Source organism: Typha angustifolia, chromosome 13 (assembly GCF_048772165.1).
Source record: "Typha angustifolia cultivar Huaian chromosome 13, ASM4877216v1, whole genome shotgun sequence".
Taxonomy (NCBI): domain Eukaryota; kingdom Viridiplantae; phylum Streptophyta; class Magnoliopsida; order Poales; family Typhaceae; genus Typha; species Typha angustifolia.
The window spans coordinates 93,548-118,705 of NC_133251.1; the positions used below are offsets into that span (position 1 = coordinate 93,548).

At 38.5% G+C, this 25,158-nt stretch overlaps 4 protein-coding genes across 4 annotated transcripts; 1 reads left to right on the forward strand and 3 right to left on the reverse strand.

Annotated features, from left to right (window-relative positions):
• Window positions 1–48: 48 nt before the first annotated feature.
• On the forward strand, window positions 49–12,272 carry LOC140773868 (serine/threonine-protein kinase TOUSLED). The gene is made up of 16 exons (XM_073116642.1): window positions 49–790; window positions 1,481–1,570; window positions 1,790–1,984; window positions 2,259–2,309; window positions 2,544–2,651; window positions 2,734–2,778; window positions 5,395–5,507; window positions 5,767–5,833; window positions 6,649–6,715; window positions 7,816–7,913; window positions 8,071–8,250; window positions 8,443–8,653; window positions 9,264–9,528; window positions 10,770–10,824; window positions 11,169–11,330; window positions 11,860–12,272. The coding sequence occupies exons 1-16, from the start codon at window positions 584–586 to the stop codon at window positions 11,953–11,955; spliced, it is 2,010 nt and encodes a 669-aa protein (XP_072972743.1). The 5' UTR covers window positions 49–583; the 3' UTR covers window positions 11,956–12,272.
• A 217-nt stretch (window positions 12,273–12,489) lies between these two features.
• Window positions 12,490–17,005, reverse strand: LOC140773638 (uncharacterized). Its single transcript, XM_073116299.1, has 10 exons — window positions 16,801–17,005; window positions 15,459–15,717; window positions 15,124–15,328; window positions 14,939–15,029; window positions 14,649–14,794; window positions 14,239–14,482; window positions 13,965–14,069; window positions 13,555–13,737; window positions 13,264–13,465; window positions 12,490–13,176 (listed from the first exon to the last, which is right to left on the reverse strand). Exons 2-10 carry the CDS (start codon window positions 15,676–15,678, stop codon window positions 12,689–12,691), a joined length of 1,884 nt encoding a protein of 627 aa, XP_072972400.1. The 5' UTR covers window positions 15,679–15,717; window positions 16,801–17,005; the 3' UTR covers window positions 12,490–12,688.
• A 1,213-nt stretch (window positions 17,006–18,218) lies between these two features.
• On the reverse strand, window positions 18,219–20,287 carry LOC140773639 (ammonium transporter 2 member 5-like). Its single transcript, XM_073116300.1, has 2 exons — window positions 19,010–20,287; window positions 18,219–18,899 (listed from the first exon to the last, which is right to left on the reverse strand). The coding sequence occupies exons 1-2, from the start codon at window positions 19,884–19,886 to the stop codon at window positions 18,385–18,387; spliced, it is 1,392 nt and encodes a 463-aa protein (XP_072972401.1). The 5' UTR covers window positions 19,887–20,287; the 3' UTR covers window positions 18,219–18,384.
• A 383-nt stretch (window positions 20,288–20,670) lies between these two features.
• Window positions 20,671–24,534, reverse strand: LOC140773640 (binding partner of ACD11 1). Its single transcript, XM_073116301.1, has 8 exons — window positions 24,374–24,534; window positions 24,146–24,249; window positions 23,884–23,962; window positions 22,603–22,677; window positions 22,466–22,528; window positions 22,040–22,377; window positions 21,630–21,753; window positions 20,671–20,973 (listed from the first exon to the last, which is right to left on the reverse strand). The coding sequence occupies exons 1-8, from the start codon at window positions 24,377–24,379 to the stop codon at window positions 20,953–20,955; spliced, it is 810 nt and encodes a 269-aa protein (XP_072972402.1). The 5' UTR covers window positions 24,380–24,534; the 3' UTR covers window positions 20,671–20,952.
• Between the last annotated feature and the right edge of the window lie 624 nt (window positions 24,535–25,158).

Below are 25,158 nucleotides of genomic sequence, written 5' to 3' on the forward strand. Positions count from 1 at the left end.
TTACTTACCTCTGAACCTCTCCAAACTTGCACTCTATTCCCATAAGCCATTGCCATCTGCCCAGGCTCTCCCCTATCACCTCAAACATTTGTCACAAACCCCCCAAAGCCTAGTGACGGAATTGAAACGTATTAGGTGGGGGGAGAACTAAATCCCTTTTTCAAACCGCAGGCCCATTTTTGTTCAGCCCACCATCCTCAGATTACCCCCCCTCCCCCTCTCTGCCCTTTCAGCCCTTTTCCCAAAACACCCCTATTTTCCCGTCTATCACTCCCTCATCGTCTCCGTCGCCCGCCCTTCCCTCGTCTCCGTCAACGGCGAGGCGGTGGCGCCTTGGTGGTGCATGTTAACACCACCAGATCACTCTAGGATTAGGGTTTCGGAGCCTTCTCCTCGCCATTGCCGGTCGTAAGATCGCCAGCCTCTCTTCAACCATTTCGCCGAATTCTTAAGTCTGAACGATCGAAACTAGAATCTCTCCTGATTCCAAAAACTTCTTTTGCCGGAGTGGTCTGATTTAGGGTTTATTGAGACTATATTTCCTTCAGCGTTTTTTCAGTCTTTGATTTTGACGCGCTCGGCCATGTCGGACGACATCGTAATGCATCTCTCGTCAAATTCTTCCAACCCTTCGAATGCGTCGCTGCCGTCGAAGCTGGCGAAGCTGGAGGCTCGCATGGCCGGAAAGAGCTCTTCGTCCCCGTCAGTCCAGTCGGGGTGGCAACCTGCTCCTCCAGTGAGGTTCTTGGAACAAGAAGAGCTGCCCTCGTCCTCGTCCTCCGATGATGACGTTAGTTTTTACCTCATTCATCTACTTGAATAGGAAAGCGATCAATCGTAACTTCTAGATCAAAGTTTCTCCATCATTAGAATGATTCAGGAATTCGAGTCAAAAGTTTATTCCTTTTTGGAAATTTATGCCTTCTTATCAAATGCTGTTTTGGTATCGGCTAATCTCTGATACTCTGTGTTGCTTTTGAAGCAATCCTAACTTATTATCTTACTGATCAACATGGGTTTGCTCTGCTTTACCGATTACCTTGTTCTTCAATATCGTACTTAAAATGCATAGTGGTATTCATGATTGTTATCAAGTGTATGTTCTCTCCGATATTGACTCAGTATCTAATGCGATTTAACTCTTTTTTATTGAAATATTCAAATTAGTGTCTTCCTTTTGCACTTCGATATTGTCATTATCATCTGTTTGAGCAAAACCCATCATTTCCTTCATTCGGAAGCAGATCACATAACATCTTCATGTAGTTTCCTATCTTGATATCTAGAATAGTTCTTTGTGATTTCGGAACTAAGGTTGAGGCTGATGCATCTGATTTTGACAATGGTTATTCACTTATTCTTATAATCTCTCTCTCTCTCTCTCTCTCTCTAGTTCTAGATTGTATGAAGACTGCTTGGATCTAAGAAATAAATAAGGTGTATCATTAAATGGCTAACATTCCACGTATTTATCAACCAGAATGGTGGAGAATTCTTGATACAACACAATACTCAAAAGCGAGTCAGAGTTCAAGAAGGTGGCCATGTTGTAACTCTTCAACAATCCGAGGTTCCTTCCTTATTCTCTGACTTGGTACTGAAGTTCAGTATATTTCTAATGGTGCACCTTTTTCTGCGAGCAGCAGTGTGTTAGGTTTCAATTGTTTTAGCATGTATTGCTTTTAATGATAAAATTTTGGAGTTTGGGCCATTCTATTATTCTCAAATATCAGCACTATATAGTTTTGTTCTGTTATTGGCATGATTTGCTTAGTAATTGAAACATCAGGCAGCAGCAGATGAAAGGATACTCATTGACAAAAGACCAAGCTTGAATGACTCAAGCCGGAAAAAGAAAGGTCGTGGTAGAGGTCGTGTTGCAACAGGTGCGGGACGTGGGTCAAAGAGTAATGATCAAATGCGATCCTTATCAGCTTCCTCATTACTTACATCAAATGGGCAACAGGACAAGCCATCCACCAAGGTGTGAAATTACCTAAGGGTTCATGAACTCACTTTTGTATCTGCTAAGCATTCATGATATCAATCTAACGGGAGCGAACAGATTTGGGCACTATTTGGTTTGTGTTCATTGCAAAATACCCCAGTGACATGCTTTTAACACTTTATTGTCAGAAAATCTGAGGGTTTTTTATTTTTCTTTTTCTCCTTTGTGTTTGAATGAAAAAATGGTTAAAGTACTGAATCTTGAAATGATTCTGTGTACACGGGTTATCTTACAGTAACTATTTTGGCAGGAATCTTGGTCAAGTCTCCAGCTTGGGAATAATGAGAAAGCTGCTCTACAGGTAGACAGTCCTCTTATATATCACTTTCTTACTTTTACTATAGGCAGGCTACAATGAGAGAGCTACTCTACAGTAGTTATCAACATGGGGCATGCTGACCGGCACAACTATACTTGCTGATAACTGCAGAAAAATACATGCATGTAGTCATATGGTTATGTGGACATTTATTATTATAAATAACATCTACAATAGAGTAGGTTTCTGATGAATTTTCAATTCTATGGTTCATAGGAAGAGATAACATTGTTACATGCAAGAGTTACTTTCTTGGAGGAGGAGCTTAGTAAATCACGCCAAGAAGCCGCAAATCATCACCATCTGTGTGGCCAGTTAGAAAAGGTATGTTCAACTTCTAGTGCTTACTAGATGATAGACTAATAGATGGGATGACCATTTTCCTACTTTTATTCTGTATGTCTAGGAATTGAAGGAGGTCAAAGAGCTTGATCAACAGATGAAGGCAAAGGTTGTAAACTGATTGTAATCATGATATAAGTTCTTGTGTATCATTACATTTTTGTGGTTTATTGCATATTAGGTATGTTATCTATAGTTGAGTTGCTTGCCTTGAAGCCCATGGGAGAAACGTAACTAAGCCATGTTGGAACATCTTATTTGGTTACTAACTCCATTATAGACCTTCTGGACGATGATGTTTTGTTTTGAGCTTTTGGAAATTGTTTCCCTATTTCTCAGCCAAATAATCTTTTTCTTTTGAGACTTTTCACTGAGGAGAACTATATGTATATATCCAGTGAGTCAGTTTCTATATGTAAAATATCACTAATTTCCATAGTCTACCTTCCACTAGATACTTTCTTACTTTAATCATTCTAAAGGGAGATAAAAGATAGGTGCAAGGAGAACGATAAGGGAAGAAAAAGGAAGTTTCATAATCAGTGATTTTGAGATCAATTTTTGCCAACTATAGTGGACAATGCTATTTTGGTAAAACATGGTGGTCGCTTTTCCCGTTCTGTTACTTATTTTCATGGATATCCTATAAAACAATAAAGTGGTTTATGTTATATCGCATGATTGCATCTCCTGTTTAGCAGCTTGTGCTGGAAGTTTCTAATTTGCCATATTTGTACTGCTGTAATTTTTAGTATCCTTGGTGTCCTCTAAGACAAGTGCAGTCTCTATGTGTTTTACATGCTAAATTCAGCATGCAACATCTTTGTGGTATATTGTCTATATGAAGATATAGAATCCGAATCAAAATTCTAATCTGTTTATTTATTATCTTTTTCTAAACGGCAGTGTATTTGCTGATCTAGTCCTATGCTTGATTGAGTGAATAGGTTATTGATGCTATATGCTTAAACCTGTATGCCCTTGCTTAGTAGTTCCAAGGCTTTAAGTACCGCTGGATCAGTGCTGTGTCAACAAATGGTATGTGCCATTTTCTTGTCAAGCCTAATATTACAGCAAGCCATGCTGGTGTTTCTATACCATGGTGGCACTTTCCGGCATGGTATGTGCCATGTGGTGCCGACCTTGCCTCTTGGCATTTAAATCCATGAATAGTTCTGTTTGGGCCATCACGCCCTTTGCTTTAAATCAAAGAGATATTAAGATCCATGTGGTTCAACAATATTGTGAAAAGCACCTTATGCAGGTGATCAAGTCCCTGCGTAGTGCACCTGCGGTATACAAGTGCATATGCATGTGCATATGCGGTATACAGGTGCATATGCATGCACATATGTGGTCTAGTAGTAAAAAAGATTAAAAATAAATTATATATAATTTACCTTTCTAATGTATTGAATATTTTACCACAATATGCCAAGAAATAGGTTAAATTGCAATGTAATATATGGAGAATCATCTTGATATCCTGTCCATTAACTACTTCAATCATACCATTACTCAATAATATTTCCAAATATTGTAATTTGCACAAACAAAATTAACCAATAACTTTTATGAAGTGTTATAAATATTAATATGCGAGTGCACATACGTATGTGATCTGTATATGCGGTCTATATATGTTTGGGCTGCATATAGGATCGTATAATGCATATGCAGGTTGGTTGACCTACCAACATTGCCTATAAGGTTGCATATGCAATCTACACGACCACTTTTCAGAATAGAGAAGTTCAACATAGATTCAGATAGTAGTGTAGTCAAGCTTTTTAGGTCACGAAGCGGCTTTATGGGAACAAATAAATTAAATACTAATTTGATGTACTTTAAAATCTGTTCAATGTTGATCTATTTAAGAGAAGTTGACATGTTATTTTGTATTTGGGAACATTACTTGGAGGCCTAGAATTATTTGTAAAGCATTTAAAGATTTCTTGATAGCTTTAGCTATTAAAGAGATTTGAATCAGATATTCTTAAATATGCTATTGACGGAATAAAGCACTACGTCCACCAACTATTTTTCTAGGGACTGGCTTTCCACACTGTTGTGGCAGGCTGGCATCATGTGATAGGAGTCTGACTTGTGTTTCTGTTTTCCATCAGTCAAGTTCATTAAGGATCCTTCGAAATTTTCATGATGATTGCCTATCAAGTTGCCTTATTGGACAACTTGCTGAGTAGTACTATAACAAGTATTGTTTTAGTGAGTTAAAAATCTAAAACGGATCATCACTTAATTTCTTTCTTGGTTAGAAAATTTTACTTTTAGACCAAATCACAGAGGTATTAAGAGCACTTACATCTAGAGGTTTCATGATGCTAGGATAATGACGGTTGAAGTTCTTTATATTAACTTGTTTGGCATGAGGAGATAATATAAAATGACGTCAATATGTTTCTATTTGTATATGCATAGTAGGCACAATATTCATTTAAGCAAGTATAATAGCTGAAGCCATTGATAGATGACCTTCCCATTTTGGCGACGATGGTGGCAAACTATCGGCTGCCTACTCTTGCACTAGAGTTTCTTTCCCCAATATGGATATTGATGCCAAATGACCTGATCTGTCTCATGATTGTGAGTTGTTTGATGTATCTCAGATCTATTATGATACTCGGAAATCAACATAAATGCTTGCCACATTTACCCTGTTGCTGTTTCTACCTATTTGCTAAATCTTTGTTACACACAATTGCAGCGAATTAAAGTCCTATCAGATCTACTGATAGCTGTGTCAAAAGCAGAGAGGCAAGAAGCAAGAATGAGGATACGGCAAGAATCGTTCAGGCTTGGTAATGTTGGTGTTATGAGGTAGATTTCTTATTGATGCATTTTTGCTGTGTTAACATGGAAATCCTATATTAAAACAGAGATTGCTAAATTTGCTGCTTACTTCATCTAGTCCATAATGTTAAATACTAGAATTAGCAATTGCCTGATCTTTTTCTGCTTGCGTGTCTCTCAAAGGATGCCCCATGGCACCCATTCAGCAGACTCATATCTATGGGTAGAGTTGTTTAAGATGGTTCTCATTTCCTGACATGGTCTCTGTAAAAAACTAAAAATGCAGAGCAGGAACTGTCATATCTGAGACCTGGGAGGACGGTCAAGCAATAAAAGATCTTAATTCTCATCTTGTAAGTCTTTTATGTACTTATGTAAATATATTATCATATTTATAAATAAAGAAACATCTTGGAAGTGAACTTGATGTTATGGAAATGATGCTTGGACTTAGATAGCTGAATAATATATGTGATTCTTTTGAATCTGCCTATGATGTTAAGATGTGCTTTGACTACTTGATGTTCATATATACTTAATTCCTATAGCATCTTTTGTCACATTGAACCATACTGGCATTGGCCTTGGGAAAAGTGTTGGGTTGGTTATTCAGCTGTTGTGGTGTATGTCCTTCAACCATCGTCTTGCTTATTGGTCAACATATAGTTTGTGACTTTTATCTTGTCTTCTGAATGGACAGTCTGACTCTTTAGTTGAACTAATTTGCCTGTGGAAGATTTTTGTTCATCTTTTTCACTGATGCTATAGTCATTTACTTGTACAATCATTTTTTGTAATTATTTGAATGTACCTCAGTGCATTCCCTTTCTCCAAAAAGTTAAAATATTTATTGAGATTTTTAATTAATCATCTAATACCATGCATGAAACAGATAGGGTGACATCATCTGTCTATGTACCTCGTCATGTATCAATATGTCTGCTGACCTGTGTCCTTAAGCTGGTCAATACTGTGAAGATGATGCTGATATCAAATTCAGTTTACTTCTATTACATCGTTAAAATTGCATTAAATCTACTAAGTGCATCTTTATGTTTGAACTTATTATTTACACTCAACCTTTCAGTAATGTTGATCATCAAGCGATATATACTCTTCCATCTGTCTTTCTAACAGGCAAATGATTCATGCAATTACTTTCCTGTAGAAATCTTTGTTGGAGACGAAAGAGGCTATTGAAAGGCATCGGAAATCACTTAAGAAACGGCAATCTGGTAAGATTGTTTTTCTCTTTGTTCTCTTCCGGTTTCCCTATATGTAAGCAATTGATGGGCCTTCGAGTTCATGAATCTTGCATGCCTAAAGCATGGGACACTAATTAGTGCAATTTAAAGAGTTGAACCAAAATGGTAAATTTCATCCTTGTTGCTTCTATGTTTGTCCAGGGACCTTAAAGTTTAAAAAGTTGTCCCAATACACTGATACAGAGATGCAGTAGCTAGATGATTATTTATCCAAGAGTTTAAGAAGTACAATATTCTTGTGCTCGTTCTTTCTGTTCAGGGCATGTGGGATTAGACATGCAAGTTAGTTAGATTGTCTCCAGTAGACTTTCTTTTTATCTTGTAGATGGAACATCTTGTTTGCGTTGTGAGAGAAATTTCTATAGAGGATGTCATCCTCAAAAGGAATCAATGAGGGATGAATAAAATACTAGCTGATGAAGGATGATAGTCTAGGGTAAACTATACAGTAATTTATGAAATTACTGGGGTACTCGTACTTTAGTAACCATGGTGATTGATTACATGAACATTACCAAAGTTTTTTTTATATTAATATCTTTAGGAATCCTAAACACTTTAAATTAGAGTTCATTTGGTGGCCTAAAGAGCCCAATTAGGAGCGATTAGAAAGCAAGTTAGATTTTTCTTATAGAAGGCCACCAGAGACTGAAAATTGTAACTAACGATAGATTTATGAAATGAAGACTTTCTTTTGACCAGGTTGTCTTGTTTATCCTCCTTCCCTATCTACTCTCCTTCCCTCTTTCTCTCTCGTTCTTTTTATCTTCTACTTCTCTAGTCGCTCTATTTGTCGAGTTAGGCTACTTCTACTTTGTCCTACATCATTCATGATTGCTGATGCACAATTGACTTAAGATCCATAACATGCATGTCATTTCTTTTACTTAGTGCATCCAGATCTTTTTGCTCTATTGTAGGTTCTACAAAGAGTTTGGTATTTTATTGGAAAATGTCAATAACATGGAATGTATTTCTTTTCTTTTTCTTTTTTGGAGGGGGTACTTGCTGGTCTATTTATGATTAACTGTGGTGGTCATAACTGTTCTTGTGATTCTTCTTTCTTATAGATAAGAGTGATGGCAATGATGCTGAAACTGGCATGGTTGAAGAAGATTACCTCCTACAGGATGAGATTTGTAAATCCCGTTTAGCAAGCATCAAACGTGTAATTCCTTCCCTATATCTGATTACCATTTGAGCTGTTTATTCTTTCTTTCTTGTATAGTTTTTTGCAAGATATAACATTGCTAATCTCCTGACTTTGTCTTTATTAAAATGACGCACCTGATCATCTCATTTTCTCTATCTGTGGATTCTGTTAGGAGGAAGAAAATTATTTGAGAGAAAGGGATCGCTACGAATTGGAGAAGGGAAGGCTCATACGTGAAATGAAGCGCCTAAGAGATGAAGATGGTTCACGCTTTAACAATTTCCAAATTCTTAACCATCGATATGCTCTCTTAAACCTCCTCGGAAAAGGAGGGTTCAGTGAGGTTTACAAGGTAATATGCTCCCTTTGTATGAGAGCATATACTATATTTTATTAGAGTTATTAGGAAGTAAATATCATATTCTTTTAATGTTTTGAAGGCCAGACCTATATATAGTAAACTTTTATTTCAAAACTTTGCCTTTATAGGCATTAGTGAGCATATACTCTTTTGTAGTGATCTGAAGTGGATACTTTCAAGCAGGCTTTTGATTTGATGGAGTTCCGGTACGTTGCATGTAAGCTTCATGGTCTGAATGCTCAATGGAGTGAAGAGAAGAAGCAGAGTTATATACGCCATGCTATTCGTGAATATAACATTCATAAGACTTTGGTGCATCCTAATATCGTCCGGCTGTGGGATATTTTTGAGATTGATCACAACACATTCTGTACTGTCCTAGAGTACTGCAGTGGTATAGTTAATTTCCTTCAAATTTTTATTTATCACATCATACTGATGAATTTAAAGTTGTGATTTATTAACTTTGAATGGACATGTTGCACGGCATAAGTCGATCTGCAAATTTGGGTATGTTAGAGACTTAGAGTATGAGAAACCTCCAAATGGAAGGAAATGGCCATTTAAGCTATTTGTACAAATTGTAGATCTGGACCACTTCCTGCCTTTGGAAACTATTGCAAGTTCGCATCCTTTGTAAGCTAAGTTTACTGCATCCGAACATTTGTAATATTGTTGTAGAACTTTCCATATGTTGTGGTTCATTGTTTACTATGATGCCTTTCCCCTCTATTGTCTAGATTAATGTTCTTAGTGAATTAATCACTGTCTCAAATTTGAATACCATGGCTCATCATAAGGACTTAGAACATACCGTCTCCCAGGCTTCTATTCTCCTCTGAGAAGATTTTCTTGTCAAACACGTGTTATTTTGTCTCAACAATGGAATAGGCAGAATTGTAATTTACTAGTTAATATATGTTCATTTTCATGAGTACTTTGAATCATGAAATTGTCATGGAATGCGATAGCACCTCATTCTTGCTTGTTTTTTTTTTACTCAGGGAAGGATCTTGATGCTGTCCTTAAAGTGACACCTGTTCTTCCTGAGAAAGAGGCTAGAATTATAATTGTTCAGATTTTTCAGGGCCTTGTTTATCTCAACAAGAGAACTCAAAAAATCATTCATTATGATCTGAAGCCTGGGAATGTTCTCTTTGATGAGGTTGGTGCCGCAAAAGTGACAGATTTTGGCCTCAGCAAGATAGTAGAGGATGATGTTGGATCTCAGGGTATGGAGCTTACTTCTCAAGGAGCTGGAACATATTGGTGAGTATTACGTAGTATTTCCTATCGTCCTTTCTTCTACCTCATCTATAGTGAATTTTATTTTTAGGTGAAAAATTTTCCTTAATTTTCTATGGAAAATATCCTTAATACTTGATAGAATATAAAATATAAAAATAATCGTTTTTTAATAGCTTAAATTTTTAGAATAGTTGTTGAATTAATATAATATCAAAGCAAGAGTCCTAAATTTAAATCATATTATGCCTACTTTGTCAGGATTAAGGAGTGAAGAGGAGTGTCGAAATATAAAATTTAATAACACCATTCTCTAATAACTTAATTTTTTAGAATAATCTGTGAGTTAGCAACACTCCAAATTGTTTGGCATGATTCTCTAATGTTAAGATGCATTGTTTTATTGATTACATGCTATCTTTGTTGTCTTCTCTGATAATGTGTATATCCACGTGACATCATGTTTCTTTGCTTCCAGTGTAGTTCCATGTAAGAGAAATGTGCAGCTGCTTCATTACTTTACAAAGTACAAACAAACCTTTAGTTTGCTGGTTTTATGAAAGTTGCAACCAAATTTTGTATAATAAATCACTAAATTTTATGTTCCAAACAGAATTAGTCTGCCAAAAAGGTTTCAACACCAGGAGTTGCAGTGTCTGTATGGTATTGATCTGGCTGTGGCTTGGTGTTTAATGTTTGCTTCCATCATTCTAAATAGTCATATCTATTATACCAATATAAGGGTTACATATTATTGAACTGCCTCAGGCTTTTGGTTACCCTTGGATTAATACTCATGCAAAATCGAACTGGTCACGAGCAACCATGCTTATCTAGGTGGCCAGTTCACATTTACCCCGCTGGATATTTGGCACAAGTACATTGGATAGGGCACATGTCAAGTCATAGATTTTATTTATCAAGCTGTTGTTTGTGATTTATGTTACCATTTAAATTCTTTTCTTGCACTATGTGTTTCTAAAAAATTGGCAAATCTTCACTGATCTCACCGGACGTTCAATTCCCCATGGTGGTACAATAGTGGAATGGATTGTAAGATTTAGCCATATTATAGATTTATAGTACAACCTCCTTCTGTTCAGTTCCAAATAGCTAGTTTAAACACATAGCTGTATTAAATTTATGATTCTTTTAAGACTTTTACATAGTTTCCAGAAAACTAAATCCTTGTTTATAACCCTTAAAACAGAAATTTAAGATGTGGGATTTTTCATTCTGACTGTCTGCATTGCATCTATTTTCAGGTACTTGCCCCCTGAATGCTTTGATCTCAGCAAAACACCATTCATATCATCAAAGGTGTGCAGTTGTGAAGATAATAAATTTGCTCCTATTTATATGCTCCTACATATTCTATAATGAATATTGAATAAATCTAATTAGTTGGTATGCATCTTACGTAAATACTAGCTTTAAATTTCTACCTGTTTAATCTGCTGAGCATGATGGGCTTAATTTGGCTTCCATCTCAAACTTTGGTCTGTAGGCTGTTTTTGTTTTGCTTCATATAGGTAATGTTATGTAAATACTAAATACCAGCCTTAATTCTCCACCTATTTAATCTGCTGAGTATTTGTGATGGACTTAATTTTGCTTCCTTCTCAAAATTTGGTGTGTTAACCTTTTTTGTTTGCTTCATATAGGTAGATGTCTGGTCAGCTGGTGTAATATTGTATCAGATGCTGTTTGGTAGACGCCCCTTTGGTCATGACCAGACCCAAGAGAGGATTCTTCGCGAAGACACAATAATTAATGCGCGGAAGGTGGAGTTTCCTTCAAAGCCATCTGTCTCAAATGAGGCAAAGGTCAGTCATTTTTTGTCAAATAATCTCATCCTGTATTATATTTATCTGAACTGCGTGGTTGTGTAGAGTAGTTTTATTAATGCATGGTAAGTAACTGGGGTTTGTTGTATTAAGTAGAATAAGCTTAATAGGTTACTAGTTCATCATCTGTATTCTCTGCTTATCCCTCCTTTTGTTGTGTACGACTCTTTCTTCCTTTTATGCCATGTCCACACAATCATTTGCTTCCTAGAATGTATTATACGGGAAGATCCCTGCAAAGTTAGCAATCAACATGAAATCTTGGTCTGTTTCTTCTGTAAGTTAGGGTGAAGCCTTGTTAGTAATTTCCCCTGCTCATGCTGGAGAAAGAAGCACTATTGCACTTGATGAACCTCTTTATGCGCTAAGAACTTTGTGTTAGGTTTTCTAGCTTATGTTCATAAACCGCAATAGCAAGTGTATCCAAGTGCGTATTGGCCAGTGATTTCTTTCTCTGGGCATCCGTGTTTATTGACCACTAATAGTATAATTTTCCTTAATATTTCAGGAATTGATTCGTCGGTGTTTGACATATAATCAAGCAGAGAGGCCTGATGTTCTAACCATCACTCAAGATCCGTATCTTTCCTATTCAAAGAGATAGAAAAGATGCATATCCAGCTGAGAAAATATTTATACAGGGAGTACTCACAAGAGAAAAGGAGAATATGCCAAAAGCTATATTCTGTAGATATTTGTATATCCCGTTTTCTTCATAAAAAAAGTAGTGTTCCAAATAACATTTGTTTCTTTTAATCTACATGGGGGCATCAATTCAAGAAGGTGTGCCCCTTTTTGGTCTTTTCTCTAATGCTGTAATCCGTATTTCCATAGGAAAAGCAAGTGACTCTTGTTTATTGGTGCTAAGGTATATATATATATATATATATATATATAAAGATGGGACGAAGGATTTCCTTCTTGATCTTATGTCAATTGCGGAACCCTTTAACATCGCAATTATGAATACTCATTTACTAAGTCAGAAAAACATCGCAATTATATGCCCAATCTATTACGATAATGGTGTTCACAGCAGTAACATGTCTTCCATTCACTTGTGCTTTCTTATTGATCAAAATAGTTGCAAAAGCCAGCAGACACAACGTGAAAATGAGTGAGCATATCGAAACGAATATATAATGATAGCTTGGATAGCATTCTTCTACGATTGAGCAGTAGTCTAGTCTAAACAAATTCCTATATTTGTCAGTAGGACAATAAATCTAAATTTCATGAGATGAGACAAACATTCGAAACGAATATATAATTATATGAACTGGAAGAGTAAACAACTCTCGGAGTTGTCCGTAGGAAAAATCCTTGTACAGTTAGTTCTACCTCGCTGCCGTTGGCTTTGTAGTCAACCCAAAGCCAAACGGGAACAATGGGTCATAATTCTGGTCACCAACATTCATAGGGAGCTGGTCAACAGACTTGAACCACGTACGAGGGAGCTTCCCAGTGAATCCATAATCCCCGAAGAGTACGTCGGCAACGCCTTGCCCCTCAGAACCAGGAAGCCAAGCAGCCACAAGTGCATCCATCATGGAAACGTAAGGCTGCATCACCACAGGCCTCCCGGAGATGACGACAACGACACACTTGACTGCACCACAAACCGTTTGAATCGTGCTCGGCCCGGGGTCAGGGATGGTGAGGTTGAGGCTATCGCCGGCTGTCTCCGTGTAGGGGTGTTCACCGATGACGACGATGGCGTAAGAGAAGTTGTTGTTCTGGACAAAGTTGGCATCAGGATTCTCGGAGAACATCACATTGGTTGAGGGGTCAACGGTGGCTTTAATTGCATCCAGGATAGTTGTTCCTGTAACACGCCAGAATAATCAAATATTGAAACAAGTACAATCGTGTATGCCTTTTCAGTAGTAACTATTCGTTTTCATGAACATACCCACTGTGATCTTTCCACTAGCTCCCTGCCATTCAATGGTCCATCCACCACACTGGTAACCTAAATTATCAGCATGAGTTCCAGCAACAAGTATCTTAGGAACCTTCTTAGGAAGAGGCAGCAATGGCTTATCAGTTGACTTTCCATTTTTTAGCAGAACAAGTGACTTCCTGACAGCTTCCCTGGCCAATTCCCTGTGCTCCTGCATGACAGAGAAACCAAGAACATGTTTATTAAGATTGCCTAATCTGTACTTCACCATAGATAGAGGCTATTTATAAGCAATAATACCTTCTTCCCAAGCTGGTCGGCTAAGCTGAGATCAGCCAAAGGGTTCTCAAACAGACCCATGACAAATTTTACACGCAAGATCCTTCTTACAGCATCGTCAATTCTGCTCATGGGAATCACATTGTTGTTGACAAGAGTAGTCAGGGTATCAATAAACTCAGCATAGTTATTAGGAACCATCACCTGCCAAAGAGTATATGTATGTAGTATATCAGAACTTTGATGTTGAGAGAGCAAATAACAGTATTTTGAGAAGCTATTGGTTGTGTATAAAAAAATATAAAAACTTAAAAAGTTTAGTTAAGATGTTTTTGAAGAAATCATTCCTTTATATAAGAAGAGTAAATAACAGAGCAATGTGTGACTTTTGACTACTTAACGAGCATCTTTTGGCAGAAAAGGATACTGACCATATCAATACCAGCACTTATTGAAGCCTGGACAGAGTACGTGTAATTTGCACCAGCAGGAGTTGTAATCCTATCAATGCCCTCCCAATCCGAGATCACAAAGCCCTGAAGATTTTTATTTAAATATATATATATATATATATATATATATATATATATATATATATATATATATATATATATATAAATGTTTTGAGTAAGAGGGAAAGCAAAACTAGTGATTTATGGTTCAGCTCGGCAGAAGAGTATGTAATCAATCTCATCAATTTCGTACCCTGAACTTCAGTTTGTTCTTGAGGAAACCCGTGATGAGATCACGATTGGCGTGCATTTTCATCCCATTCCAGCTAGAATAAGAGGCCATGATGGTGGAGACACCCTTCGCAATGGCATCATAGTAAGCAGGCATGTGGATGCTGAAGAGCCCCTTACGATCGATTATGGTGTTATTCTCATTGATGCCATCATGGGTCCCACCATCACCAACAAAGTGCTTGGCACAACCTGCAACATTGTTCCTGTAATAACAACAATATTCAATCATTCTCACTCACAAAACAACTCTTGATATTATTTTAGCTTTTATGAGCTGCTGCTACTGCTACTGCTGTAAACCGAAATTCTCCAATGAAAAATATCGCTCATTTTCTTAGAAAGATGAGAATTAATTCTCCAATGTCTTACTTTCCGGCAACATAAGGAAACCCCTTTGTATAGTTTGCAGGGAGATCACCCTGCAAACCAGGGATGAGCTCGGTCATTGCCTGAACAATCCTCTGATCTTCGCTGTAGCTTTCATAGCAGCGACCCCACCTTGGATCTCTACAAACCTGAATTCATCACAAATAGATAGATCCATAGTCAGGAAACAAGACAACATGTTTGTTTCATTGGAATAATTCTAGGAAGATAGATAGTCGAAATAACATTGCATATATAGAGAGTTGGAAATATATCCTGTTACGAATGTTTACCGCAATGCATGGCGCAAAGGCATAAGGAATGCCAGTAGCTCTGACTTCAAGGGCAGTTGCCGCACCAATCCTCTTTATAAGATCAGGATCCCTGCAGAGAAAGGCGTGTCGGTATTAGATTTAAGATATTTTCTCTTCTGCTCTTAAAATTCAAACCATGGATGCTTGACAAACTTGATGCTTGCCTTGTAGCTCCAAGGCCAACATTGTGAGGAAAGATTGTTGCGCCAAAGACATTATTATGACCATGAACAGCATCGATCCCATATATCATTGGAATGCCTAAACGCGTCGACAGGCACGCTTTTTGGAAGCCATTTATCATATTCACCCAATCCACAGCAGATGCCTGCGGAGCAGGAACACTTCCACCGCCGCTCAGTAAGCTACCTGGTAGTGGTAGGTATAAATAACAAACAACCTCTTAATTTTATTTTTATTTTCTTCATAATTGAAGGGAAGGACAACAAGTAAGTAAGCAAGTTAAAAAAAGAAGAAGCTAAAAACAAAAACAAATTACCAATATAGTAGCCCTTCAAGACATCAGGCGTTGCTACGTTTCTTTCGATTTGCGTCATCTGACCTATCTTTTCCGCGAGTGTCATCCGACTCAGAACATCTTTTACTCGAACATTAACCGGCTGGCTGGGATCTTTATACTTCACGTAATCTGCTTCTCCAAGTAATGCCCAGCATAAGAGGAAGGCGATAAACACAAATGGCGTCCCAAGAACTGCCATCTTTGGAGAGAGTGGAATGTGCGCCTGAGCTCTTCTAATCTGAATCCAGAATTCACAATATGAGGGGAAAACAAACTATGACTTAAATCAAGCAAATAAATATGGAACTAGAATTTGGGATCTATATGACAGCAGAAGAAGATACGGATTAGTAGTCAACTGAAAGGAACACCTTGGATCTTATGATAGGCATAGCAGAGGAAATAACAGAAGAGATCATTCATGTGAATTACTCAAAAGATGTTTCTTTGCATGACTTTCATGAACGAAGTCCACTATCCCCTGTTCCTCCGCAACAAATCCGTTAATGAACAAAACAACCATAGATCTGAAATTACTCGTTTTAATATTTTTATATCAAGAACGTCCAAAATTAAAAATGAATAAATAAATTATAGGAACAGAGTAGGGAGGGATATGATGTCGTGCGAGGCATAAAAAGGACATTATTAAAAAAAAAAATGCAATATTGGCTTGGAGACAGGTAAGAACAAGGATAAAAGTAGTTAAAAAGATTTACACGATTTTACCAACTTCTTTGGTCGGTTAGAAATGGGATCTGCAGCTGCGTATTTTTCGCAGTAGTTGCAGAGTTGAGACCAGCAACTAGTACAAATAAAAGAGAGACGGGCTGTGCCACAGTTAAATTTGGTGAGACTTTTGAGCTGGTAGATGAGAATATGCTTATCGTTATTCAGGTGTTACGGTTATATTTAGGCAATTGAACTTTGTGGCTTGCAATTGATATGGGACAGAGAAAGAAAATTAGACAAAAGAACCACCCATTAATGCTGTAAAACATCGGAGAGGAACAAAGAAAAGGAATTCCTTCTCCTATCAAATAAAGCATACGCAGATTGTAGCAATAAATCATCCATTCCCACCAAAAACCTTAAAAAGTGAATAGAAAATCACCAAAATAACGGTTAAAAAGAACAAGTCGAGCACCCAATAAGCGAAAATCTAAGAATTATCAGAATAACGAAAAGCTCAAAAGCGTAGTCTATGGCGGCCACCTTCAATGTACATAGGACCACAGCTTCTTCATTGCAATCCAAAGAAGAAGAACGTCTCCTTGTATAAATCGTCAAAAGATGAAGGGAAATGGAAATGGGAACTCACCGCGAATAAGAAGACCCAGAAGTGGCCAAAGGAGCAAGAATTACGAAGAAATCTTCGCTACCACTCCACTGACCCCCAAGGTTGCCTCCTTCCTTTCTTCTCCCAAGCAAGCTACCAAGATTGTGTGTGTGTGTGTCAGAGAGAGAGAGAGAGAGAGAGAGAGAGAGAGAGAGAGAGAGACGCAAAATGAAGGAAGTGTGGCGAATGTGGCGTGAGAGTGCGAGTAAGGAAGAGGAGGCTACTTATTATATATAAGAAACCAAAAAGGAATAAATATAATAAAAGGTAACGGTCGGCAGAATTAATAAAGAAAAAAAAAGGGGTAATGATAGAGTAATAAATCATAATATTATTTTGATTTTTTATTTTTATTTGAGGTACTTTTTATTTTGAGTTGGAAAACGGGAAAATTGATTGGAAAAAAGAAAGAGTGGGTGCCGGCAATGGTGGGAAAATAGCCGTTATGGCATGTGCGACTATCAGTAACGGATGGATCGGCCGGCCCCATGCTGTCACGTTCCTCGATGCAACGCCCATTGCCAATAACTATTGGTCGTGGATTGTTTAAGCACTATTCCCTCACGTGGGTCTTCCTTCCATGATGCATGCATGCCATTGCCCATTGGGGGACTATGGAGGCGGTCGTATCACGGTGGCCGATGACGATGAGGATACCAACTGCGCGCATACACTACTGTCTACTGGACCTTATTTGGGCCATGTCGAAGTGTGACATCCAGTTAATTAAATTAGTAGAGTATATATGTTGCCTTTTCTTTTTAGTTTCTTTTTTAATCTTAGCTGGCAAAGAAAGAGCTGATTGGCCGTGTCCTCTCGCTGTATCTTCTTGTTGGTAATTTTATATATTTGATATACATTTTTTATTAATTTTGAGCTAAGTATTAAATGGTACTTATATATTATTAATGATAGTTAAATTATAAATTAATTTAGCTTAAATAGTGCTTTATTATCATATATTTACTTTAGTCAAATTCATAAAAGGAAGTAAATAAAAATAGATTCTGAAGTAGGTGTCATGGTAATAAAAAAAAAAAAAAATAAGTTTAATACTATAATGAATATTTGAAAAATATTAGTATGTTATATAAGTAGCAAACTTCTTATGGGTTTTGGATCCTAATACGGATACCTATTTTTGTAAGTCAGTCCAAATTTACTCGAAATGGTGCATCCATTCACGTTGTAACAACTATTCAAAATTTTGTATTCTATAATCTATAAATTTAATTAATTAATTAATTATTATTTTTAATTTAATTTTTTATAACTCTTTGAAATAACCTTATCACCAACTCTTCTCTCCCTTTTAAGGCTTTTATTTAATCTTTTTCGTGGAGTCATGCAAACCAGTTGCATGCGTTGGAACTTGGAAGCAGTGCAAAATATATTTAAAACAGAAAAGAGCGTTACTATCTATATAAGAATGCATGTACAATGGGCTTGATAGATCAGAATTAATATTCTAATATCCATATATACTTGAATTTAATATATCTACTAGACCCTCTATATATATTAATTGTCAGACTGCATGCAGATCGACCTATAATATTTATATAGTTATAGCATTTCATCTGAAACCTTAGCCATCCCTCCGTGGATCGAATTCTCGTAGGTCTCCCCGTCGCCCCATACTGCGTATGCGTCCTCGCCATGGATGGCGTCATCTCCGGTCTCCAGCTCATCGTCGCTGAGGCGAAGAGGCACGACAAGCCTGACGAGCAGGCAAATGATGGTGGTGATGATAACGTTGATTCCTACTATGAAAGCAATGCCGGCTAACTGCAACCCCATCTGGCGGAGACCAGCGGAGCTGCGGCCCATCTTAAGCGCGTAAGCGAGGCCGACGTACTTGGGATCGTCGCCGAAGAAGAGGCGGTTGAGCCTCGGCTCAGCGAAGATGCCGGTGAGGATACCGCCCAGGGTGCCGGCGATCGCATGAGTGTGGAAGACAGCCAAGGTATCATCTACTCGCTTGAGGAATTCGATCTTCTTGTGGAGCACCATCATGGTGAACCAGGGAATGCTTCCTGATAGAATTCCCATGATCATAGCAGCCCACCCTTGCACCAATCCTGCTCGAGAATCGAATTAATTATTTTAATATGTATATACATATATGATAACCAATATAATTTAGTGTTTGTAATTGGAATTAATATAGATTATATTATATTTAATTAACCTGCAGCGGGAGTAATGCAGACGAGACCAGTGATCATGCCTTGGACAGCACCGATGACAGAGGGCTTGCCGAAGAAAAGGATGTCGAGGAAGAGCCAGAAGAGGAGGCTGGTGGCGGTGCAGAGATGGGTGTTGATGATGGCCATGGAGGCATCAAGGTTGGCGGCATAAGGAGCACCGCCGTTGAAGCCGGTCCAGCCCATCCATAGCAAGCCTGCTCCAGTAAGTGTTAGTGGGATATTATTTGGGGGGAACCTCTCCCTGTCCTTTGGCATCCTTGGACCTACCCAATAAGCGGCGGTGAGGCCGGCGACCCCAGAAGAGAGATGGATGACGAAGCCCCCGGCGAAATCCATGACCCCAGCCTTGAACAAGAAGCCATTAGGACTCCAGACGCTGAAGGCGCCGATCGTGTAAGAGAAGGTGAGCCACAGTGGCACAAACAACATCCACGCCTTAAAATTCATCCTCCCAAGCAGCGCCCCGGCGATGAGTATCAGCGTGATGGCCGCGAACACGAACTGGAAGTAGACAAGCGTGGCGTTCGGGTACAGCCCAGCGAACCCTTGCTCCAACAACACCTTTTGTTCTAGCGTGACAAAGTCAGGCCGACCAACGAACGGCAAGAGTCTATCTCCGAAGGACATGCGAAAGCCCCATAAACACCAGCACACGAACACTGCCGCAAAGGCGTACAAGGCCATGAAGGCCGAGTTTACGGCCCACTTTTTCTTCACGATGCTTCCGTAGAGGATGACGAGACCCGGAACGCTTTGGACGCCCACTAACGTCGCCGCCATGAGTTGCCATGCGTTGTCGCCTTTGTTAAGCCATTCGGGGGAAGTCTCTGTGGGGACAAGGCTTTGAGGAAGAGACATTTATATATCTCTTCTTCAACTCTTAACCCAAGGCGGCAGGGGAGGGGAGGGGATGGGGGAGGGATGTGATAGAGAAGCTGAATCGCAACGTTGGAGTGGGTAGCAATGGAGCTTTCTGCCACAAACCTAAGGCAGGGAGATTCCATGGGAAGATTTTATAGGGAGATGCGTTGTATTGTACCCAAAATATGTGGAGAAAGACCAAATCTTTAGGAAGAGATTCCCATCTATTCTGGCATTCTGTTTTGACTGGAGGGGAAGGCACGATCATGGGCGTTAAAACATCCACTAGCTCGATTAGAATTTGGGCTTGCGTCGGATATTCTGCCCGGCTAGCGGTGAGGTTCTCAGACAGCACCGGGCGAGCAGGAGGCTAGCCCACTGTGCTCTCTGGCTCTGAGTCAGGCCTGAGAGAAATACATGAAAATAAGAATTCAGATATTTATTTTTATTTATCTTTGGTTGTAATTGAATTCATAAAATTTTTAGTTGTTAGTTAGCTATGAGGGTTATCAACCAATTCAAAGATCCAGTTACTTTCTATTCCTGGTGACGATTTGCACCAGTCGCCAATATTGGTACCGACTCGGCCGTTAGTTTTTCTATTATGATTGTTATAGAGGAAAAGAGTGCTCCCTCAATTCCTTCGGCTTGAGTTTTCGCCTGTTAACCGCTTAAAACTAGATTGTTACATTGCACTGATCAATATTAACAAAGTGAAATGCCCAATCGTTTGCATTCCAAACAGAAGCTAATCAGCTCGAAAGACGTGCACAACAACGCATGTTTGGAAAGCATTATGCTATCAGAACACCCTAAAAAGAATGTCCACCATTACAAGACGGAATACAAGAAGCTGCACATTTTACCCAAAGCTGGCACTATCACTCACTTCGATACACACACCGGAAAAATTGACAAGGAAAGGCTAAAAAAGAAGGGGGGGTAGTTACAAGCTAAAATTCTTTATCTAATGTAACCAACAAGGCACACTGGTTGTAAAGGAGTCGATCGAATGTCTCATAACAATGAAATAAAGCTTCATCCCATGCCAAATTAACTTTCTTTATGCAGCAACGGCTGGATCCTGTGCGCACAATAACGAAGTCAGACAACTTGCAAGAGGCCAGAGGATAGAAGTATTCATAGTAGGATATTAGGATTTCAAAGAGAAGGCTCCACGAATGGATTGACCAACCCTAGATGATTGTTCATCCACCTCCCACTGAAACTTGAAGGGCGAATCCTATTGGATCTGAGGACCTCATATTCTAGAGATAAAAGTGAGCTTAACATGCTAAATGGCAGACAAAATTTGGAGATTGCAACAAATGCATTGAGGATTGCAATCACTCCCTTGCCAATGTTGTAGATTTCCCAACTTTGATGGATCCTAGCTCAACTTACAAAGTCAAATCCCACAGGGAATCAGAATAAATGAGATGAGATTAAGATGGGTATCTTCACGACCAATTTAATTCATTAACAAGAAGAATAGTGGAGGAATCAAAATTTCAAGGAATTTTACAGATGTGAACAAAGATGAAGCCATCGCTCTCAAAATCCATAGAACATCAACAATTAATTCTATAAAACTTCTAAACTGAAAGCCACTATATAGAAAGAGAAAGAAGCTCCAATCTATTTGGGGATTCAATAACGATATTATGTTTTGAAATCTCAAAAGAGCATCCAGACAGCAAGTGAAACCACTATAAAAGAATTCCTAAACTATCAACTTACTTTTGCAGTTAGGTTCGACACTGCAAATTGAAACTTCTCTCTTGTTTTATTGCCTGCAACATGGCTAGCCTTTGCCACCCTACTGAAAGCACCATTTAACCAAGTTGTTCCAGCAGTTACATACCTGTAAATCATGAAAAGGCAAATCAACTAATTGATTGAGTTATCTTATCCATGTGGACTTCAGAAATTTGTACTTATTATTGTAAATAGCAACAAGGGAACCAAAAATAGTAGCATGAGGCAAATTATATAGTAGCCAGCAAAAATCTGCAGTCTAGCAAGAAAAGAATACTGCCGAGAGTAGTTTGGTTCATTATCTCAAGATTCCCTTTTTCTTATTTTTTACCTATGAGAATGAGCCTAATCAGAAGAAAGGGGAAGAGTGTTAAGGATGGATAAGAAGAAACCTGTTGGTTTTCACAGCAGTCCCTGTGTCATTCAGCTTGCGTTCTGCTACAGTTAGGGCGGCCATGGTTTTGTCAGAGACGTGTAGCCTTTGATCCACTGATTTCACCTTCTCATTAACAACTGTAATTCCAACATTTATTTTTTCTGAAAGGCCAACTCGCCTATCAAAGGAAGTAACCTTTGCTGATGCACTAGCTCTCAGCCGGTGCTTCTCATCAAATGCTTTGGCTTTGTTCACAGCATCTTGTCGAATTGCTGAACCCCTTGCTAACATACTCGTTACAACATCATGAGCTTTACTGGCATAAACCCGGCCACCAATGGGACTACTTTTAATCTACATAGTGAAAGAAAAGGAATATATAATTAGCAACAAACATATTCTCTGAAACGAGGGAAAAATTATAGTAGAAGCAAAAGGATACCTCATTAGTCGGCACAAAATTTCCAGCAGAAACTGAGCTTGTTACATCAGTTACCATGAATTGCTGAAGAATATACAGAGGTTAGAGAAACAAAAATGAGGCAATTAAGCCAATTAACCTGAAAATTAGCTCGTTACCTCATCTTCTATAGGGATATAAATGTAATTTTCTGCAGGTGCTATATGCGCGATCTGGTCTACGATAGTTGCTCCCTGCACAAGGCAAATCAGGGTAAATAGTATCAGTGTGAAGAAACAATCAAAGCCTTCAGCAACATTGCTTTCCAATAGGCAGTTCAAACTCAAACAAGAACCATTATGATTTGGTAAATTGTGAAAATGCAGTATACGGCCATTTCCATTCCAACCTAAAGAGACACTAGGGCAACAAAACAGGGGGTAATGGTCATCACCAAATCAATGCATCTCTGTTAATTCATCTTCACACCCTTTTGGGTAAGACCATCAAGTTTTGGTATGATTGGAACACCATCTGAACATCTGGTCTTCAGGCTAAGTCCAGATGAACTTTCAATCTACATGTTTTGTCAAATAATTTGAATCTTGAAACCTAGTTTCCTGTTGGAAAATGAAAATGCTAACTTCCAAAATTTACATAGATGTTTCCACATGCCCTAGTCTAACTTCAATTGTTTCTAAATGTTCTATTGTTCCAACTAAAATCAACTGTGCGCAAGAGTGCCTCACCAGAATATGCATGATGCTGTGATTACATGAAAACATTGTCGGAAGGGACTTCCAGTACAAAAACTGATACCACTATAACCTGTTCCTCTAAAACAGTATTACAATACCATCGAGCAGTCAGCTTAATGAAAAGGCAAACAAATGAACTACATTTATGGCATGCTCATGATCCTTGTTTTGCAGTACAATAACATTTGCATTTCCGGTTTAGGAACATTAACCTTTTTGAAAACTTCATCAAGATTCACGAACATAACTATTGAACTTACAAGGTCTAGCACAAATAACCGTGTCTCTCTTTAGAAAGTCGAATTTTAACATAAAGGCATCAAATAACAAGTTAGAGAAACATCATAAATCAAAGAAATACCTTTTTTTTTTTTAAAATTTTATAAAATATATATATATATATATATATATATAAACTTAGGCTACTAACTGAGCTAGATGTTTGACATAATTAGCGTGGAGGAGTGATGAAAGCGAAGCAAAAGGGGCATCAGCTTCATCTATGCTATACTATACTGGCAGACATAATATGCTGTTTCTTTTCCGTCAAAAAGGAAAGGTATTACGAGTATAAAATCTATATACACAAGTAGTATACGTAGATCCAAATTTCGGAAATTAACTTGTAGTGTCTTGAATAATCCAGAGAATGTCACGAAGAAATCCATTGGAACAAAATGTTAAGGAAAAGAGTGGACCTACCGACAGCAGCACTGCGATCTCAAGCGCTTTTGGATCTTTAAACGTAACAAATGCAGTCCTCCCACTTCCTCCATCATCACTGCCGCCAAAAACCACGACAAATGTTAGAGGAGCTCTGAACCCTAACCTCCATCGATAGGAGACATCAAGAGAGTCGTAGAGAAACCCCAAATCGGCATCGAGTGTCATATATCGGTCAAAATAAAAGGTGAAATCCCTGAAATTGTTTCAAAGATATACTGAAAGAGGAAAAGAGACTCGCCTTTTGATCTCGACGTGCTCGATTTCTCCGGAGAAGGAGAAGAACTCCCGAATCTCCCTCTCTCCGGCCAGATCTGAGATATTCCTCACTCGAACTGTTCTGGTCTGTCAAGCCAATTAAAACAAAACAAAAAGGAAAGAACAGAAGATGCCATCAACTAATCGAGTTCGATTCCATAAGATTCATCAAAACTAACAACAAATAGAGGCTTCTATTTCTTCAAATTACCTCCATAAAGAAACACGAGCGAAAGAAAGGGGAAAATAAGACGTCCTTTTTATGATCCGCGCGTTTCGATCTCCGTCACTTTCTCGGCTACTCCGTGGGAGCGTTTTTATTTGGCGGAAAGGAGAAGATTGAAGGAAGGCTAAAATACCTCCCTATGGCTAAAATGTCCAAAACACCCTTTGGCCACCCTTGCTTCATTTTGCCGCAGGAGAAGGAAAACGGATGTAATTTAAAGAGGCTTGAGGGGGTAGGTTTGAGGATGGGTACCCAATAGATTCTTTACTTCCCGACGGCGACCTCACTGACCTGTAAGTCGTCCCCAGCGGCGGATGGAATGACCAGAATACCCTCCTTCGCCAAGAGAGAGAGAGAGAGAGAGAGCATCTCGACCGTCTGATGAATTCCTAGAGGTGATGATTGGGCTAGCCCACATCACATGGTGGGCTCCAGGAGCTCAGTTTTAGACCGGTCTCCGTTCTCCAGCTACATTCATTCCATTCTAAGGCCATGGCTGCTTGAGGCGGAGTAGATAGATTTGCTTTTGAATTAAAAGTTTGAGCAACGAAGCCGACGCAACCTGTAAATTAAGCAGGATGGAGTAATTTATATTAAATATATATTCTATGAATGCCTTGTCCTGGCTGGGAATCATCAATCATGTGATCTCCAATTAATAAGATGACAAGGATTTATAAATTAAAGAACTTTGAATACTTGTTTGGCATAGCACTTTTTAATCTCTTTTAAAGTTGAGTAGCTCTAATTAAATATACACGATGGTTATA